Source organism: Bombina bombina, chromosome 8 (assembly GCF_027579735.1).
Source record: "Bombina bombina isolate aBomBom1 chromosome 8, aBomBom1.pri, whole genome shotgun sequence".
Lineage (NCBI taxonomy): Eukaryota > Metazoa > Chordata > Amphibia > Anura > Bombinatoridae > Bombina > Bombina bombina.
The window spans coordinates 273124067-273146449 of record NC_069506.1 but is presented as its reverse complement, the minus strand read 5'-3'; the positions used below and the strand labels follow the sequence as shown (position 1 = coordinate 273146449).

The 22383-nt window shown below is 38.9% G+C and overlaps 1 protein-coding gene across 1 annotated transcript in view; it reads left to right on the top strand.

Moving 5' to 3' along the window:
* The first annotated feature begins 1444 nt into the window (after positions 1-1444).
* The window catches only part of MFRP (membrane frizzled-related protein), a 43525-nt gene continuing 22586 nt past the window's right edge, over positions 1445-22383 (top strand). Inside the window, 3 exon segments of the mRNA XM_053691145.1 lie at positions 1445-1585; positions 3242-3353; positions 8984-9109. Coding sequence (XP_053547120.1) covers positions 1445-1585; positions 3242-3353; positions 8984-9109 — 379 coding nt within the window.

Below are 22383 nucleotides of genomic sequence, written 5' to 3'. Positions count from 1 at the left end.
ATCCCAAGTCTTTTAAAATGGAGCCCTTACTTAAAGGGATGGTAAACTTAAAGCAATGTCTAAATCTCATACGATTCTAAAATAAAAATAAACATGAGTTTAAGTCATGAAAAATTACAATGTTCAATTGTAATACCTTTATTCTGAAGGCAACAGCTACTATATACTGGTATCCGCTGACAGCCCCGTGACAAAACAATTTTTTTTGTGACGATAATTGCGTGGTCCAATGAAATCTGTGGCGTTTTCGCATTTTAGCAAAGATCAGAAGCTGCATGACGTCTCTAACGCATTTTTTTTTTCTATGCTAAAATGCAAAAACGCCACGGATTTCATTGGACCACGCAATTATCGTCACTAAAAAAAATGCTGTCAAATCTTTGTGACTTAAAGGGACATGAAACCCAAAAAATTTTCTTTCATGATTTGGATGGAGAATACAATTTTAAACAACTTTCCAATTGTTTTCTATTGTTTAATTTGCTTTCTTCTCTTGATATCCTTTGCTAAAGGTTTATCTAGGTAAGCTCATGAGCAGCAAAGAACCTAGGTTCTAGCTCCTGATTGGTGAGTGCATGCAAATACCGATTGTCATTGGCTCACTCATGTGTTCAGTTAGAAACCAGTAGTGTATTGCTACTCATTCCACACAGGATACCAAGAGAATGAAACAAATTAGATAATAGAAGTTAATCAGAAAGTTGTTTAAAATTGTATGTTCTACCTAAATAATAAAAAAATGTTTGGGTTTCATGTCCCTTTAATCTCAACCTTCTACTTGCATCATCTCATCCACACACTCCTATAATTTCTGTTTTAAACTCCTTTCAATTATTCTTCCATTAAATGCTCACTATGGCCTCTAGTTATGAAGGTCTGTTGGACCTGATCCGACAGTGCAGATCAGGTCTGACAGACCTCGCTGAATACGGCGAGCAATACGCTCGCCGTATTCAGCATTGCACCAGCAGCTCACAAGAGCTGCTGGTGCAACGCCGCCCCCTGCAGACTCGCGGCCAATGGGCCGCCAGCTGGGGGGTGTCAATCAACCCGATCGTACTCGATCGGGTTGTATTGTGGCGATGTCTGTCCGGCTGCTCAGAGCAGGCGGACAGGTTATGGAGCAGCGGTCTTTGTGACCGCTGCTTCATAACTACTGTTTCTGGCGAGCCTGCAGGCCTGCCAGAGACACGGGGCATCAAGCTCCATTCGGAGCTTGATATATATGCCCCTATGAATCCTCCTCTTCCCTCTACCACAACAACAACTTGTACAGACAGGCAACACGGTGGATACATTTATAAACCACAGCTCCACCTATCCTAGCAGGCTAGTAGCTTTAGTTCCTAATATATGCTATATCATTATTTATGCAAATGTATGCTAATGAGCATTGCAGGTATTTTTTTTCCAGAAAAGGTGGCAACCCTATCTCTCTACCATCATGCGTCATATTCGAGGATGGTCAAATCTGCGTTCCTCAAACCATAAACTAGAGCGTGCAGGAGACTCTAGACTTGTGCGGCAGGAAGAGGCCAGCTCTGAAAATAACAGAATCTCCAAATTTCAGGGATCCGAGGAAGAGGTGAGAAAAAACACAAAATTCCAGTTGTTAAATAATTCCTTATCTGAAAATATCTATGTTGTTTCCTAGGGGCCACTCATTCAACATCAGATTGTTACAGATAGTCATTTTCATTAAAGAACCAGTAAATACAGTAGATTTGCATAAACAACAATTACATGATTAAAAGACAATGCAAAAGCACCTAGGGGTAGATATAACAAGGTCCGCCACACATCCTTGTGAAATGCTTGTGCAATGCCACCCCCTGCAGATTTGCGGCCAATCGACCACTAGCAGGGGGTGACAATCAACCCGATCGTATCCGATTGGCCAGATTGCTTTCCGTCGCCTCAGAGGTGGCGGACGAGTTAAGGAGCAGCGGTTTTATGACCACTGCTTCTTAACTTACATTTCCGGTGAGCCGCAAAATATGTGGGTAGATAGCAGCATCCGCTGATTGGTAAATCTACCCCTTTGGGGCCTATCTATCAAGCTCCGAATAGAGCTTGATAGATACCGCTACTCCATAACATGTCCGCCTGCTCTGAGCAGGAGGACAGACATCGCCGGAATTCAACCCGATCAAGTACGATCGGGTTGATTGACACCTCCCTGCTGGCAGCCCATTGGCCGCAAGTCTGCAGGGGCGGCATTGCACCAGCAGCTCTTGTGAGTTGCTGGTGCAATGCTGAATACGGAGAGCGTATTGCTCTCCGTATTCAGCGAGGTCTGGCGAACCTGATCTGCACTGTCGGATCAGGTCCGCCAGACTTTGTTAAATAGAGGCCCTGGTCCGAACTTCAAATGAGTAGTAGATTTATTTTCTAACAAATTTTAAAGTTATGTATATTTCCACTCCTACTGTATCATGTGACAGCCATCAGCCAATCACAAATGCATATATGTATATTCTGTGAATTCTTGAACATGCTCAATAGGAGCTGGTGACTCAAAAAGTGTAAATATAAAAAGACTGTGCACATTTTGTTAAAGGGACAGTCAAGTCCAAAAAAAACTTTCATGATTTAAATAGGGCATGCAATTTTAAACAACTTCCCAATTTACTTTTATCACCAATTTTGCTTTGTTCTCTTGGTATTCTTAGTTGAAAGCTAAAACTAGGAGGTTCATATGCTAATTTCTTAGACCTTGAAGACTGCCTCTAATCTGAATACATTTTGACCACTAGAGGGCATTAGTTCACATGTTTCATATAGATAACATTGAGCTCATGCACGTAAAGTGACCTAGGACTGAGCACTGATTGGCTAAACTGCATGTCTGTCAAAAGAACTGAAATAAGGGACAGTCAGCAGAAGCTTAGATACAAGATAATTACAGAGGTAAAAAGTATATTAATATAACTGTGTTGGTTGTGCAAAACTGGGGAATGGGTAATAAAGGTATTATCTTTCTTTTTAAACAACAAAAATTCTGGTGTTGACTGTCCCTTTAATGGAAGTTAATTGGAAATTTGTTAAAAAATTGCATGTTCTGAATCATGAAAGTTTAATTTTGACCTGAGTATTCCTTTAACAGAGTTATCAAAACTCCTATCTGTTCTAAACAAATATCGAGCTTTTAAAGTAAATCACATAATCATACAAATTTGTTTGCTTTCTACTTTCAACTGGTATTCTCTTCCCATGACCTCTTTTATCCTTCTTTATACAGATGAGGTTTTGCAATCCTGTCTTTGATCAAATGTCAGAGCTCTTGTTTCCAGTGCCCCCTGTGGATACAGAGACCACTCAATCAACCTGTCCAGTCAGCACTGCTAAAAGTGGTAAACTTGCACTAAAAAAAAGGGACAATAAAATAATGTTTTATATATATATATACATATGTTGTAAAGCAGTGAGGTACTAGATTACAAAAGAAAAAATAAATGTTTTAAAAGCATTTAAAATATTTGTTTTATTAACAAAATGTGCTTTCTCTTGCAGTATAGCGACATCCCAACTGAATAACAAGTTAGGGTTATATAATAATGAGCTTCTACACTTATCAAGCAATCACTGTGCAGAATATTGCAGAGTCAAACTACTGAATCCTTTAGCATTCTCTCCCGCTCCCTGCTTCACAGACACACAGTGCCTTGTACCTTGTAGCAACAAGAACTGTCTGAACCTATGCCTTCTGTGGGAGTGCTCTCTGTTTTTAGGAATTTTTCTTGGCTGTGCCACCCACAATGACAGCATAGAAAAAAACAGGTGATATGAGTAAATAAGCAGTCACAGAGGAGTCAAATAAGCAAGTGGTAATATTAAAAGTAAATGGGAAAAAAGTTAAAGGGACATGAAAACTAAATTTTTTCTTTCATGACTTAGGTAGAACGTACAATTTACTTCTATTTTCAAACTTGATTTATTCTCTTGATATCATTTGTTGAAGGAGCAGCAAATCACTACTGGTTTTTAACTAAACACATGAGTGAGCCAATGATAATCAGTATATATATGCAGCCACCAATCAGCAGCTAGAACCTAGGTTCTTTGCTGCTCCTGATCTTACCTAGATGAACCTTTTAGCAAAGGATAAACTTGTTAAAAATTGTATGCTCTGCTAAATCATGAATGTCTAACTATGACTTTACTGTCTTTTTAAGTTTCTTTAAATTAGAAGTAAGAGGGCAAAATAAACAAGGAAAGGTAGCTAATAAGAGTTCATCGTATTCCCTGCACTGGGAAAAACTTCACATTGGGAGGTTGATTTCTGCTGCTGCTGCTGTCTCTCTTTCACTTAACTTTTCTAGACAATACTGCAGTATTCATATTTTCAGTATAGATGGTGGTTTCACCAGGCAAAAGCAGCTATTTAAAATAGATATCTCTAAACAATGTAATACATTCCAGCAGGTAAAAAGGATCCTCAGCAACACATTAAGGGCTTTATAACAAGTGGAGCACTAATTTATCACGTGCCTGCAAATGGGCAAATTTGCCCGTTTTTTTGGGGGGCGTGCGATAAATAACAAGCCATTAAAAGTGGCTGTTTGCGACCGCAAGCTCACGGTAGCAATTAGAGCTTATAAAATTAACCTGAGATCAGATTTTATAAATTTTATTTATAAATATGCCCCCAAAATACAGTAAAGTGTATACTGTATTATTAAGAAATAACAATTGTACCATTTTTATTTTTGAATAAAATAACTGCACTAGGCAGTATTTTGATTGTAAAGTTGGCAGGTGTGGGGTGTTAGAAAAACAATGGCACTGAAAAGTGCCTTTACATTGCGGTCCATGGGAACCGTGTTCCCAGTCTTTCTGTTTGCTGCCAAACAGTAGATAGATCGCGTCCGATACTGCAGTCATGAGACCTAAAACTTCCATGCACATAGCCACTGAAGGGAATGATCGAGACTGAAGGTTTCGACAGGCAGAAACCAATTTCATTCGTCTCTTGTCTGTTAAAGACAGAGTCATAGACACTGAATCTAAGGTGACCTTTGTCTGAGGAATCAAATAACTCTTTGGTAAATTGATCCTCCAACCATGTCTTTGAGGAAACAACACAAGTTGATTCATGTGAGATTCTGCTAAATGAAAAGATTGAGCCAGTACCAAGATATCGTCCAAATAAGGAAACACCGCAATACCCTACTCTCTGATTACAGATAGAAGGGCACCGAGAACCTTTCAAAAAGGTTCTTGGAGCTGCTGCTAGCCCAAATGGAAGAGCAACACATTGGTAATGCTTGTCTAGAAAAGAGAATCTCAGAAACCAATAGTGGTCTGGATGAATCGGAATGTAAATATACACATCCTGAAAGTCTATTGAGGACATGTAATGACCTTGCTGAACAAAAGGCTGAACAAAAGGCAAAATAGTCCTTATAGTCACCATCTTGAAAGCTGGGACCCTTACAAATTGATTCAAAAACTTCAGATCCAGAACTGGTCTGAAAGAATTTTCCTTCTTCCGACAATGAATAGATTTGAATAAAAACCCAGACCCTGTTCCAGAATTGGAACTGGTACAATTACTCCTAAAAAGTTCTAGATCTGAAACACACTTCAGAAAAGCCTGAGCATTCACAGCATTTGTTGGAACGTGAGAGAGAAAAAATCTTCTCACAGGAGGTCTTATTCTGAAACCTATTCGATACCCCTGAGAGACAATATTCTGAATCCAATGATTCTGAATGGAACCTGCCCAAACGTCTTGAAATAATTTCAATCTTCCCCCCACCAGCAGAACTGGATCGAGGGCTGCACCTTCATACAGTCTTGGGGGCTTTGGTTTCTTATAAGGCTTGGATTTATTCCAACTTGAGGATGGCTTCCAATTGGAGCCAGAGTCTTTAGGGGAAAGAGTGGTTTTCTGTTCTCTATTCTGATGAAAGGAATGAACCTGATTAGAAGCTTTAGATTTGCGGCAAAAAAAACTCCATTCCCCCAGTAATAGTGGAAATAATAGAATCAAACTGGGAACCAAACAAATTATTACCCTGGAATGATAGAGATACTAACCTATATTTAGATACCATGTCAGCATTCCATGATTTGAGCTATAAAGCTCTTCTAGCTAAAATAGCCAAAGACATAGATTTAACATTAATCTTGATGATATCAAAAATTGAATCACAGATAAAATGATTAGCATGTTGAAGCAAACAAACAATGCTAAGCAAATCAGAGTCTTTTTCCCGTTGTGCTAATCTATCCAATTAAAAAGTTGATGCAGCCACAACATCAGCCATAGAAATGGCAAGTCTGAGAATATAGCCAGAATGCAAATAAGCTTTCATTAGATAAGATTCAATCTTCCTATCTAAAGGATCCTTAAAAGAAGTACTATCTTCCATAGGAATAGTAGTACGTTTAGCAAGAGTAGAAATAGTCCCATCAACCTTAGGGACTTTTTCCCAAAACTCTAATTTAGCCACTGGCAAATGATACAACTTTTTAAACCTTGAAGAAGGAACAAAAGAAGTACCAGGCTTAGACCATTCCTTAGCAATCACATCAGAAATAGCATCAGGAACAGGAAAAACCTCAGGAGGTTTATAGACAGAATTTAAACGTTTACTGGATTTATTATCAAGATGACCAGACTCCTCAATATCCAAAGTTATCAACACTTCTTTAAACAAAGAACGAATATACTCAATCTTAAAAAGATAAGATGATTTATCAGTGTCAATGTCTGAAGTAGGATCTTCTGAGTCAGAGATATCCTCATCAGAGGAGGATATAACAGTATGTTGCCGGTCATTACAAATTTCATCAGTATTATGAGAAGTTTTAAAAGACCATTTAAGTTTACTTGAAGGCGGTATAGCAGCCATAGCCTTCTGTATCACATCAGCAATATAATGTTTCATATCAACAGGGATATCATGTACTTTAGATGTTGAAGGAACAACATATACTGTACTAGCACTAATAGAAACCTTTTCTGCATGCAAAAGCTTATCATGACACACTACAGCTGGAGATATAATCTCCACTAGCTTACAACAGATACACTTAGCTTTGGTAGAACTGTGTTCAGGCAGCATGGTTCCTACAGTTTCTGAGACAGGATCAGATTGAGACATCTTGTAAAATGTAAAAAAACAAAAAACAAAATTTAAATAGATATATCTTATTTCCACATATAGCAGTTTCAGGAATGAGAAAAAAAATGCAAATGCTAAAATAGCATAGCCCTCTGAGCATAAAGAAGGCAAGGAGCATATAGGAAGTGAGGTAAAATAAAACTAATTTTTTTTGGTGGCAAGTATGATGCATGACGCAAAAGGAAGTTGAGAAATTTTTTGGCGCCCACAAACATCCGGAAATGACCCAACTCGCGTCATAACAAAAACAATTTTGCGCCAAACAACCTAGCATCAACTAAGACGCAGGAAATGACAAACTTACATCATTACAGGCACACATTAGTGGAAAAAAAAATTCTTGTGCCAAGAATGACGCAATAAATAACAGCATTTTGCGCCCTCGGGAGCCTAATTTGCTCGCAAGTTTTTCAAAGAAAAAACAAGTCAAATTGAAAAAAAGACTATACCCCAGGTAAGACAAACTTCCTAAAACATGATTCCCATAACGAAACTGCCAGACTGCAAAGGAAAATACACATAGGCCCCAATTTATCAAAGGTGTTGCAGACCTGATCCGGCAGTGCGGATCAGGTCCGCAAGACCTCGCTAAATGTGGAGAGCAATACGCTCTCCGCATTTAACATTGCACCAGCAGCTCACAATAGCTGCTGGTGCAACGCTGCCCCCTGCTGACTCGCAGCCAATCGGCCACCAGCAGGGAAGTGTCAATCAATCCGATCGTATTCGATCGGGTTGATTTCCGGCGATTCCTGTCCGCCTACTCAGAGCAGGTGGACAGGGTTATGGAGCAGCAGTCTTTAGACCGCTGCTTCATAAGTTGTGTTTCTGGCGAGTCTGAAGACTCGCCAGAAACATGGCCCTTCAAGCTCCGTACGGAGCTTGATAAATGGGCCTGATAGACCTGACTCATGGCAAATATAGGTAAAAATACATATATTTAAAACTTTATACATAAAGAGCCAAACCATAGCTGAGAGTGTCTTAAATAATGATACATACTTACCGAAAGACACCCATCCACATATATCAGATAGCCAAACCAGTACTGAAAGCTATCAGCAGAGGTAATGGTATATAAGTGTATATCGTTGAGCTGAAAAGGGAGGTAGGAGATGAATCCCTATGACCGATAACAGAGAACCCTTGAAAAGATTTCCCGTAAGGGAAACCATAAAATCAAATAGGCGATACTCTCTTTGCATCCCTCTGACAAACACTGTACTCTGAGAGGAATTTGGCTTCAGGATGCTTAGAAGCGCTTATCATAGAAGAAAACATAAAAATCAAGTGCAAACTTACGTCACCACCTCCATAGGAGGCAAAGTTTTTAAAACTGGGTGGGAGGTGTATTTATTGGCATTTTGAGGTTTGGGAAACTTTGCCCGTCCTAGTAGGATTGTATATTCCAATACGTCTCTAGCTCATGGACTCTTGCTAACTACATGAAAGAAAACGGCTGCAATGTAAACTTTCATGAATGAAAGTGCCCCTGTTTTTAATAGTATTTTTAAAAACAGGGCTTCCATTCGTTAAAATTTACATTCACTTTAAATACATTCTACAGTACAATGCCCATTTAACTATTACAGCTGTATGTACAGGTGCATTTGTGTATTGGTAAACTAGCAAGTAAAAGATAAATAAAGATTATTAGCTTTGGGAACATGAGAAAAGTTACAGGAAGATGATTTTCTGTATTACTAGTTATACATAAAACATAAAGTTATATCTATATAATGATACAACAAATGGGCAGTTATATTATGTTCACATAAAATGCAGAATTTTGGCTGTAGGGGCTGCTTCTTGTTGATTTTCTCTCTCCTCTCATCTCCATTATGTATTAGTTCCTTTGCAGAGTAACAGCTGTTCCTCTCAAAGACCTCGGATGTCCCTCTTCACCATATTTATCATTACAACGGTCCTCCTCTTCCTTCTGATCTTTAGCATAACCTTGGGAATCCTGATTCCACGTGAGTAACAACAGAATCCATTCTACATGAGGAATTAATGGAAATAGAACTCTCTGACTGGTCAGGAAAGAATGTGCTACTCCCAACTTTTATTAACATTTAAAGGGATATGATTCAGATAGCGCATACAATTTTAAGCAACTTTCTAATTTACACCTATTATCAATTTTTCTTTGTTCCTTTGGTATCTTTATTTGAAAAGCAGGAATGTAAGCTTAGGAGCCGGTCTATTTTTGGTTCAGCACCCTGGGTAGCGATTGCTGATTGGTGGCTTCATTTAGCCACCAACAGGCAAAATCGAATGTATTATGTAGGTACTTTAATAACAAGAGAAAACAAATTTCCACAAATTTTTTTACTGACAAAATTAAAAATATACAACAAACAAATATGCTAATCAGAAATTAATTTGATTGCAGCCTCATTTTCCATTTTTATTTTTGTAAATAAATTCTGCTGTGATGAGACTGTTTCAACTTTTCTAATTTTCTTTTGTAAAATGATGATGGTCTACAGTCCTCCATAACATATGGGATATATTTTCCGCCACTAGGAGGAGGTCAAGAACCCATATCAGAGCTAAAAATCCCTCCCACCTCCCTTCTCTCTCTTAGTTTTGTTCTTGGCCTCGTAGGAGAAGGTTGAGAATAGAGTTTTTCCAGCTACTTGCTTATAGATTTAAATATTGGAGTTCTGATCAATGTGAGACCCAGAGTCCATGGGGAGTATCATTTACAAAGAATATAGCAGAGAAACTTCACAGCAGCTGAATGATACACGGACATAGGAATACCCTGCTATGTGCACAATATTTCCCTAATGGGACATCAGCCATAACTACCCTCAGGCATCGTGGGGACTCGTCCCCAGCCTCCCCCTGAGGGACACAGGTATATCCTACTGCAATTCTCTGTGGTACTCGATACCTGCACTGGACGGGTTGCCTACTGGATACTGCTGCAGCTGCATTGCAATGGAATTGACAGAGGGGTCCTGCGTAAGGTAAGGGACTTTACATAGCACACACACAGCCCAGAGGCTATTTGTAGGTACTCTGACAAGTACAGCATAGCCAGGGGACTTAGCTTGCTCTCCTCCTGACACACTTTTTTATTTTTTTCAATTCCATACCAACCCTATTCTTATCAGGGACATGGCCAAGAAACACTGTTGCACTTCAAGTTCACAGCACTCTGGCAGCTCTGGGGAAATATTTATGACACTTATAGAAAATAGGTGCCTGGCCCTTTACGACAACCGTTAATTGCTCAGTGCAGTTAGCAGATCAATAGAGGAAACTCTGGTTGTTCAGGGGAGCATGTTGTTATGAGGGAAGAGTATTTATTATGCTTGGTGCACATTATATCATTTTATTATGCTTGATGTACATTATATTATTTTATAACATTCAAAATGGATTCAAGCTTTCTGTGAGGTAAAATGGTTTCTATATTGTGGTAGCTCCGCCCCCTCAGCTTCTTAGGCCTTACTATCCACTCAGGGGCTGAGGTAGAAATCAGCTCAGGAAATTATAAGGCTGTATTCTCTAAAAGCTACTTAATGAATAACTAATTTTTCAAAGCATTTCCCCTTACAAAGAAACTGCCAGGGAGTTACTTGCACTAGGCTATGAAACCTGGGAGCATGTGATGCAGTTTTAATAAATGTGTCATAGATGTTTTATTAAGCTTAGTGTATAACTTTTTCAACCAATTTTATTGTTTTTGTATGTCTGGTATCTCTACATATTCTGCCAGTACACACTATGGAACAACATGATATCCCCACTAAAATCATGTAAAACAGCACATTAGAGGAATCATTTCCTGATAACCCTCCCTATACATACATTGCATGTGTTTTACAAGCTTGTTCAATTATGTAAAGTTAATACACTCTGTAAGAGATATTTACCTCAGATTGTGCATGTGATTTAACCACACACTTTGACTTCCTTTAAGGAATTATAAACTGTCTATGTTGTTCAGAACCTACTTACTTTATCTCTGAGTATAATAATAAATAGCAAGGCTATGGCAGCATATTTTGTGGTTATTATTATTGAGTTTTATACCCATATTAAACTCTCTGCTAATAAAGCACCATGTGCTGTTTATACACCCTCTGCTAATAAAGTACTACATGCTGTACATACACAGAGCTGTAATTATTTAATACTAAGGCTTCAGATTTTAAAACATTTTATGTGCAGGTGTTTTTGCAAAGACCTTTAGGCAGCTGTACACCTCAGCACATTCTTATGTGATCTATAATGTACACACATTACTGGACGACATACTAGTGCAAGCCTATTCCCTGTCAATAACTATTACTCATACTTACAAGCTTCTATTTATCTTCAAGACAATGGTCGGAGAATCAATGTACTTAAAAGCTCAATATATCCTGCTATAAGGGTAGCATTTATAGGAGTCATAATAGACTGAATTCTTATGCATCTAGTTTTTGATGGAACTTGCAAAGTAAAGATTAAGAGGACGTGTCTCTCCCTACAAAAGGCTCCATTTCCATCAGTAGCTCAGTGCATGGAGATGATGGTTCTTATAATAACTGATTCAGAGGCAGTTTCTTTTGCCCCTCTTCACGGAAGACCTCTTTATTTGTCTATGCTACCTCAGTGGTCAAAGAATTATCTACTTTTGGAATAGCAGATTGCTTTGGATTTCTCTGTCAAACAATCTTTTTCTTGTGGACACAAAATCTTTCTTTGACCACTGGGGCATCCTTTCTTAATCAGTCATGGTCAATTGTGCTGACAGACACCAGTCTCTCAGGCTAGGGGGCGGTCTGGGTTTCTCAAAAGAGGGCAAGGAGTTTGGTCTCCTCTAGAGGCAAGGTTATCAATGAACATTCTGCAACTTTGAATGATTCTTCAGACTCTACAGACCTGGTCCCAATTGAAGGAGGAAAAGTTTATCCATTTCCAGTCGAACAATATTACTGCAGTGGCCTACATAAATAATCAACGGGAGTATCTGCAGTCCACTGACCATTCAGGAAGTGTCTTGAGACTCTGTCTTAGGCAAATAATTTCTCCCTTTCTGGAATTAACGTACCAGGTGTACACAACTGGGAGATGGATTATCTCAGCAGTCAATTGGTCCATCCTAGAGAGTAGTCTCTCCATCAGGACACTTTTGATCCCTTAGTGATCAAATCAGGCCTTCCTAAGGTAGTTTCTACTGAAAATATCAATCAAGAAATTGTTATTTCTTCAATGTGTCCAGATCCTTCTACAAGAGAAGTTGTAACATAGTGGGCTTTTAAAAATTATGCATCTTTGGAGCAGATTTGCAATGCTTTCACATAGTCTTCTGTGCATACTTTTTCCAAAATGTATCATTCTGATGTTTTTGCTTCTTTGCAAGCAACTTTTGGCAGGAAAGTCCTTCAGGCTGCAGTGTCAGCTAAATAGGAACTGACAAAGAAATTTGTCCCACCCTTTCCGTAACGTAGACCATCTGCTTAGGTATTAATTCCAAATGTTATGGAGGACTGTGGACCATCATCATTTTACGAAAAAAAACACAAAATGTATGCTTAAATGATAAATTATTTTCTTTCAGAATGATAATGATCAAAATGTAATTAGTAGACCCTGCGCTGTTTCCAAAATACCTCGGGCTCCCCTCAGGAGGTCCCATAGTGGACCCAAAAAGTAGATAATAAATGCAGTGGAGAGGCGAGCACCACTAAGGCTGAGGTAACAGGTGGATGTGGTAATAAATTAGTGTGTGATATACATAAATATAATTTAATAAAGAATGTAAATTAGAAAATCATGGATCCATGTTACAGTCAATGAATAAAAATAAATAAAAACAAATAACAAATAAGAACAATATTGAAAACTTCAAAGCACAAGGGGTATAATGTCTTCGAATGAGTAATGTCCTGGCATCAAAGTTATAGGAACGCTCCGATATAGATCCAAATCTATAACCCTATAAAGTCATATCCCAATTGTCCGTGATTGATAAAAGCAATAAATTCCTTGTGAAAATATGTGAGAAAAACTGTGTAAAAAAATTGAGTGAAAAAAATGGAAAAGTCACTGAATATTGTCCAAAAAAGTGGAAAAAAAACTGGAATTAAAGCTGGAATAAAAACTGTGGTGTAGACTGATTATATGTGGTGGTGAATACTTTTATCCATATAGATTGTGAAGATTTCGAAAGAATATGTCCCAAAAAATATCCTAAAAACCTGTGAAAAAAAGCAAACAATACTGCAAAATATATTCCCAAAATAGAATCAAAAATAGGTAATATACTCACTATGGTTATGTCAACGCGTTTCGGCCTCTGTGTAGGCCTTTTTTTTCACAGGTTTTTAGGATATTTTTTGGGACATATTCTTTCGAAATCTTCACGATCCTTGCTGATTGGTGGATAAATTCATCCACCAATAAAAAAATGCTGTCCAGAGTTCTGAACCTATAAAAAAGCTTAGATGCCTTCTTTTTTAAATAAAGATAGCAGGAGAACGAAGAAAAATTGATAATAGGAGTAAATTAGAAAGTTGCTTCAAATTGCATGCTCTAGCTGAATCAGGAAAGAAAAAAATTGGGTTCAGTGTCCCTTTAAGACAGCACTGGTATTACAGGTTTTTTTCAACCCGGCGTTAGCCTCTAAAAAGTGAGCGGAGAGCAAAATTTAGCTCCACATCTTACCTCAATACCAGCATTGCTTAAGTCAGCGGTGAGCTAGCTAAACGTGCTTGTGCACAATTTCCCCATAGGAAACAATGGGACTGAGCTGTCTGAAAAAAAACACCTGCAAAAAAGCTGCGTTCAGCTCCTAACGCAGCCCCATTGTTTCCTATGGGAAAATACATTTTACGTCTACACCTAACACCCTAACATGAACCCCGAGTCTAAACACCCCTAACCTTACACTTATTAACCCCTAATCTGCTGCCCCGACATTGCCGACACCTACATTATATTATTAACCCCTAATCTGCCGCTCCGGACACCGCCGCCACCTACATTATACTAATGAACCCCTAATCTGCTGCCCCCAACATCGCCGACATCTACATTATATTTATTAACCCCAAATCTGCCGCCCCCAACGTCACCGCAACCTAACTACAATTATTAACCCCTAATCTGCCGCCCCCAACGTCGCCGCCACTATAATAAATATATTAACCCCTAAACTTAAGTCTACTCCTAACCCTAACACCCCCCCTAATTTAAATATAATTTAAAATAATCTTAATAAAATTACTACAATTAAATAAATTAATCCTATTTAAAACTAAATACTTACCTATAAAATAAATCCTAAGATAGCTACAATATAACTAATAGTTACATTGTAGCTATCTCAGGATTTATATTTATTTTACAGGCAAGTTTGTATTTATTTTAACTAGGTAGAATAGTTATTAAATAGTTATTAACTATTTAATAACTACCTAGCTAAAATAAATACAAATTTACCTGTAAAATAAACCATAACCTAAGTTACAATTACACCTATCACTACACTCTAATTAAATTAATTCCCTAAATTAACTGCAATTAATTACAATTAAATTAAATAAACTAAAGTATGAGAAACAACAAACACTAAATTACAGAAATTAAAAAAATAATTATTTTTTTTTAAAACTAATTACACCTACTCTAATCCCCCTAATAAAATAAAAAATACCCCCAAAATAATAAAATTCCCTACCCTATACTAAATTACAAATAGCCCTTAAAAGGGCCTTTTGCGGGGCATTGCCCCAAAGTAATCAGCTCTTTAACCTGTAAAAAAAAATACAATACCCCACCCAACATTAAAACCCACCACCCACACACCCAAATCTACTCTAAAACCCACCCAACCCCCCCTTAATAAAACCTAACACTAACCCCTTGAAGATCACCCTACCTTGAGACGTCTTCACTCAGCCGGGCACAAGCGGTCCTCCAGAGGGGCCAAAGTCGTCATCCGATCCGGGCAGAAGAGGACCTCCAGACGGCCAGAAGACTTCATCCAGGCGGCATCTTCTATCTTCATCCATCCGGAGCGGAGCGGGTCCATCTTCAATCCAGCTGACGCGGAGCATCCTCTTCAAACAAAGTCCAACTGAAGAATGAAGGTTCCTTTAAATGACGTCATCCAAGATGGCGTCCCTTCAATTCCGATTGGCTGATAGGATTCTATCAGCCAATCGGAATTAAGGTAGGAAAAATCCTATTGGCTGATGCAATCAGCCAATAGAATTGAAGTTCAATCCTATTGGCTGATCCAATCAGCCAATAGGATTGAGCTCGCATTCTATTGGCTGTTCCAATCAGCCAATACAATGCTAGCTCAATTCTATTGGCTGATTGCATCAGTCAATAGGATATTTCCTACCTTAATTCCGATTGGCTGATAGAATGCTATCAGCCAATCGGAATTGAAGGGATGCCATCTTGGATGACATCATTTAAAGGAACCTTCATTCTTCAGTTGGACTTCGTTTGAAGAGGATGCTCCGCGTTGGCTGGATTGAAGATGGACCCACTCCGTTTGGATGAAGATAGAAGATGCAGTCTGGATGAAGACTTCTGGCCGTCTGGATGTCCTCTTCTGCCCGGATCGGATGAAGACTTTGGCCCCTCTGGAGGATCACTTGTGCCCGGCTGGGTGAAGACGTCTCAAGGTAGGGTGATCTTCAAGGGGTTAGTGTTTTATTAAGGGGGGATTGGGTGGGTTTTAGAGTAGGGTTGGGTATGTGGGTGGTGGGTTTTAATATTGGGGGGGGTATTGTCTTTTTTTTTAAAAGAGCTGATTACTTTGGGGCAATGCCCCGCAAAAGGCCCTTTTAAGGACTATTTGTAATTTAGTATAGGGTAGGGAATTTTATTATTTTGGGGGTATTTTTTATTTTATTAGGGGGATTAGAGTAGGTGTAATTAGTTTAAAATTCTTGTAATAATTTTTTTATTTTCTGTAATTTAGTGTTTGTTGTTTTTCGTACTTTAGTTTATTTAATTTAATTGTAATTAATTGTAGTTAGTTTAGGGAATTAATTTAATTATAGTGTAGTGTTAGGTGTAATTGTAACTTAGTTTAGGGTTTATTTTACAGGTACATTTGTACTTATTTTAGCTAGGTAGTTATTAAATAGTAGTTATTACAGTTAACTACTGTACCTAGTTAAAATAAATACAAAGTTGCCTGTAAAATAAACCCTGAGATAGCTACAATGTAAGTATTAGTTATATTGTAGCTATCTTAGGGTTTATTTTATAGGTAAGTATTTAGTTTTAAATAGGAATAATTTAATTAATTGTATTGATTTTATTTATATTTATTTAAATTATATTTAAGTTAGGGGGTGTTAGGGTTAGGGTTAGACTTAGGTTTAGGGGTTAATACCTTTAATATAGCTGTGGTGACGTTGGGGGCGGCAGATTAGGGGTTAATAAATGTAGGTAGGTGTCGGCGATGTTAGGGACGGCAGATTAGGGGTAAATAAAATTAAACTAGTGTTTGCAAGGAGGGAGTGCGGTGGTTTAGGGGTTAATATATTTATTTAAGTGGCGGCGATGTCCGGTCGGCAGATTAGGGGTTAAAAACTTTATTTAAGTGTTTGCAATGTGGGGGGGCCTCAGTTTAGGGGTTAATAGATAGTTTATGGGTGTTAGTGTACTTTTTAGCACTTTAGTTAAGAGTTTTATGTTACGGCGTTAGCCCATGAAACTCTTAACTACTGACTTTTAAATGCGTTAGGAGTCTTGACAGGAGAGGGTGTACCACTCACTTTCTCCAAGACTCGTAATACTGGCTTTAGGCAAATCCCATTAAAAAGATAAGATACGCAATTGACGTAAGGGGATTTGTGGTATGCTCGAGTCGCGGAAGAAAAGTGAGCGGTACACCTGTACCTGCCAGACTCATAATACCAGCGGGCGTTAAAAAGCAGCGTTGGGACCTCTCAACGCTGCTTTTTAAGGCTAATGCAAGACTCGTAATCTAGGTGTTGGTATTCTTTGTGGAAAGCTAAACCTAGGTAGGCTCATATGCTAATTTCTAAGCTGTTGAACTGCCTCTGATCTCAGTGCATTTTGACAGTTTTTGACAGTTAGGCACTGCTAGTTCATGTGTGTCATATAGATAACACTGTTCTCACTCCTGTGGAGTTATTTGAGTCACACTGGCTAAAATGCAAGTCTGTCAAAAGAACTGCGATAAGGGGGCAGTCTGCAGAGGCTTAGAAACAAGGTAATCACAGAGGTAAAAGTGTATTAATATAACCGTGTTGGTAACGCAAAACTGGGAAATGGGTAATAAAGGGATTATCTATCTTTTTAAACAATAACTCTTCTGGAGTAGACTTTTAAATGCAGTAGAGCTGCATAATCAACAAATGCATAATAAAAAGACAATGAAACAGTAATTTGCATTTAATACTAGCAGACTTTTTTTCCTGACAAATGTTAGTTAGTTTTATCATCCGATCACAAAACACATATCTATATACTGTTAATTCTGGCACAAGATCAGTATGAGCTGCTGCTCAGTAAATATGCATATAATGGAAGAAAATTGGAAAGGTTTTTAACACGTCTATCTGACTCATGAAAGTTTAATTTTTGACTCTAGTGTCCCTTTGAAAATGTAAAAACCATTTTTAGCTCTAGATCCATACAAAAACAGGTGGCATGCCTCATTTGGCCCCAGGTTGTAGTTTGCATACCCCTGTTCTATGCTATACTATTTTTGTTTAGTCACAAAGGGGTCTTTTTATCAAGCTGCGTATGCAGCTTTGGAGGCCCTTTGTTACAGGCTTACATGAGCGAGCCTGCAGCCGAAAGTTAGGAGGCAGCAGTCATCAGACCACTGCTTCCAAACTTTTATGTGGTTGATTAAAATCACCCGGACATATTCGCCCGTTGTGATTGGCAGCCCCTACTCCAGCGCCATTGGGCTAGCGTGAGCAGGGGCAGTATGGCACAAGCACAGGCTTGTGTAATGTTAAATACCGGTAACATATTGCTGCCCGCTTTCTGAGATCCCGGGCAGACCGGTTTGCAGAAGTCAACATTGTCCGTCTGGGCTTTATTAAATGAGACCCACAATACTGAAACCTTAAATTATTACACATAAATGTATTTCACTCAGGCCTAGATTTGGAGTTCGGCGGTAAAAGGTCTGTTAACGCTCCGCTGGCTTTTTTCTGGCCGCACCATAAAATTAACTCTGGTATCGAGAGTTCAAACAAATGCTGCGTTAGGCTCCAAAAAAGGAGCGTAGAGCATTTTTACCGCAAATGCAACTCTCGATACCAGAGTTGCTTACGGACGCGGCCGGCCTCAAAAACGTGCTCGTGCACGATTCTCCCATAGGAAACAATGGGGCTGTTTGAGCTGAAAAAAAACCTAACACCTGCAAAAAAGCAGCGTTCAGCTCCTAACGCAGCCCCATTGTTTCCTATGCGGTAACCCTTCCTACGTCTGCACTTAACACTCTAACATGTACCCCGAGTCTAAACACCCCTAACCTTACACTTATTAACCCCTAATCTGCCGCCCCCGCTATCGCTGACCCCTGCATATTTTTTTTAACCCCTAATCTGCCGCTCCGTAAACCGCCGCAACCTACGTTATCCCTATGTACCCCTAATCTGCTACCCCTAACACCGCCGACCCCTATATTATATTTATTAACCCCTAACCTGCCCCCCACAACGTCGCCGACACCTGCCTACACTTATTAACCCCTAATCTGCCGAGCGGACCTGAGCGCTACTATAATAAAGTTATTAACCCCTAATCCGCCTCACTAACCCTATCATAAATAGTATTAACCCCTAATCTGCCCTCCCTAACATCGCCGACACCTAACTTCAATTATTAACCCCTAATCTTCCGATCGGAGCTCACCGCTATTCTAATAAATGGATTAACCCCTAAAGCTAAGTCTAACCCTAACACTAACACCCCCCTAAGTTAAATATAATATTTATCTAACGAAATAAATTAACTCTTATCAAATAACTTATTCCTATTTAAAGCTAAATACTTACCTGTAAAATAAATCCTAATATAGCTACAATATAAATTATAATTATATTATAGCTATTTTAGGATTAATATTTATTTTACAGGCAACTTTGTAATTATTTTAACCAGGTACAATAGCTATTAAATAGTTAAGAACTATTTAATAGTTACCTAGTTAAAATAATAACAAATTTACCTGTAAAATAAATCCTAACCTAAGTTATAATTAAACCTAACACTACCCTATCAATAAAATAATTAAATAAACTACCTACAATTACCTACAATTAACCTAACACTACACTATCAATAAATTAATTAAACACAATTCCTACAAATAAATACAATTAAATAAACTAGCTAAAGTACAAAAAATAAAAAAGAACTAAGTTACAGAAAATAAAAAAATATTTACAAACATAAGAAAAATATTACAACAATTTTAAACTAATTACACCTACTCTAAGCCCCCTAATAAAATAACAAAGCCCCCCAAAATAAAAAATTCCCTACCCTATTCTAAATTAAAAAAGTTACAAGCTCTTTTACCTTACCAGCCCTGAACAGGGCCCTTTGCGGGGCATGCCCCAAGAATTTCAGCTCTTTTGCCTGTAAAAAAAAACATACAATACCCCCCCCCCCAACATTACAACCCACCACCCACATACCCCTAATCTAACCCAAACCCCCCTTAAATAAACCTAACACTAATCCCCTGAAGATCTTCCTACCTTGTCTTCACCATCCAGGTATCACCGATCCGTCCTGGCTCCAAGATCTTCATCCAACCCAAGCGGGGGTTGGCGATCCATAATCCGGTCCAGAAGAGGCTCCAAAGTCTTCCTCCTATCCGGCAAGAAGAGGACATCCGGACCGGCAAACATCTTCTCCAAGCGGCATCTTCGATCTTCTTCCATCCGGAGCGAAGCGGCAGGATCCTGAAGACCTCCAGCGCGGAACATCCATCCGGACCGACGACTGAACGACGAATGACTGTTCCTTTAAGGGACGTCATCCAAGATGGCGTCCCTCGAATTCCGATTGGCTGATAGGATTCTATCAGCCAATCGGAATTAAGGTAGGAATTTTCTGATTGGCTGATGGAATCAGCCAATCAGAATCAAGTTCAATCCGATTGGCTGATCCAATCAGCCAATCAGATTGAGCTCGCATTCTATTGGCTGTTCCGATCAGCCAATAGAATGCGAGCTCAATCTGATTGGCTGATTGGATCGGCCAATCGGATTGGACTAGAGTCTGATTGGCTGATTCCATCAGCCAATCAGAAAATTCCTACCTTAATTCCGATTGGCTGATAGAATCCTATCAGCCAATCGGAATTCGAGGGACGCCATCTTGGATGACGTCCCTTAAAGGAACAGTCATTCGTCGTTCAGTCGTCGGTCCGGATGGATGTTCCGCGCTGGAGGTCTTCAGGATCCTGCTGCTTCGCTCCTGATGGAAGAAGATCGAAGATGCCGCTTGGAGAAGATGTTTGCCGGTCCGGATGTCCTCTTCTTGCCGGATAGGAGGAAGACTTTGGAGCCTCTTCTGGACCGGATTATGGATCGCCAACCCCCGCTTGGGTTGGATGAAGATCTTGGAGCCAGGACGGATCGGTGATACCTGGATGGTGAAGACAAGGTAGGAAGATCTTCAGGGGATTAGTGTTAGGTTTATTTAAGGGGGGTTTGGGTTAGATTAGGGGTATGTGGGTGGTGGGTTGTAATGTTGGGGGGGGGGTATTGTATGTTTTTTTTTACAGGCAAAAGAGCTGAAATTCTTGGGGCATGCCCCGCAAAGGGCCCTGTTCAGGGCTGGTAAGGTAAAAGAGCTTGTAACTTTTTTAATTTAGAATAGGGTAGGGAATTTTTTATTTTGGGGGGCTTTGTTATTTTATTAGGGGGCTTAGAGTAGGTGTAATTAGTTTAAAATTGTTGTAATATTTTTCTTATGTTTGTAAATATTTTTTTATTTTCTGTAACTTAGTTCTTTTTTATTTTTTGTACTTTAGCTAGTTTATTTAATTGTAGTTATTTGTAGGAATTGTGTTTAATTAATTTATTGATAGTGTAGTGTTAGGTTAATTGTAGGTAATTGTAGGTAGTTTATTTAATTATTTTATTGATAGGGTAGTGTTAGGTTTAATTATAACTTAGGTTAGGATTTATTTTACAGGTAAATTTGTTATTATTTTAACTAGGTAACTATTAAATAGTTCTTAACTATTTAATAGCTATTGTACCTGGTTAAAATAATTACAAAGTTGCCTGTAAAATAAATATTAATCCTAAAATAGCTATAATATAATTATAATTTATATTGTAGCTATATTAGGATTTATTTTACAGGTAAGTATTTAGCTTTAAATAGGAATAAGTTATTTAATAAGAGTTAATTTATTTCGTTAGATGTAAATTATATTTAACTTAGGGGGGTGTTAGTGTTAGGGTTAGACTTAGCTTTAGGGGTTAATCCATTTATTAGAATAGCGGTGAGCTCCGGTCGGCAGATTAGGGGTTAATAATTGAAGTTAGGTGTCGGCGATGTTAGGGAGGGCAGATTAGGGGTTAATACTATTTATGATAGGGTTAGTGAGGCGGGTTAGGGGTTAATAACTTTATTATAGTAGCGCTCAGGTCCGCTCGGCAGATTAGGAGTTAATAAGTGTAGGCAGGTGTCGGCGACGTTGTGGGGGGCAGATTAGGGGTTAATAAATATAATATAGGGGTCGGCGGTGTTAGGGGTAGCAGATTAGGGGTACATAGGGATAACGTAGGTGGCGGCGCTTTGCGGTCGGAAGATTAGGGGTTAATTATTTTAAGTAGCTGGCGGCGACGTTGTGGGGGGCAGGTTAGGGGTTAATAAATATAATACAGGGGTCGGCGGGGTTAGGGGCAGCAGATTAGGGGTACATAAATATAACGTAGGTGGCGGTCGGCAGATTAGGGGTTAAAAATTTTAATCGAGTGTCGGCGATGTGGGGGGACCTCGGTTTAGGGGTACATAGGTAGTTTATGGGTGTTAGTGTACTTTAGGGTACAGTAGTTAAGAGCTTTATAAACCGGCGTTAGCCAGAAAGCTCTTAACTCCTGCTATTTTCAGGCGGCTGGAATTTTGTCGTTAGAGCTCTAACGCTCACTTCAGAAATGACTCTAAATACCAGCGTTAGAAAGATCCCATTGAAAAGATAGGCTAAGCAAATGGCGTAGGGGGATCTGCGGTATGGAAAAGTCGCGGCTGAAAAGTGAGCGTTAGA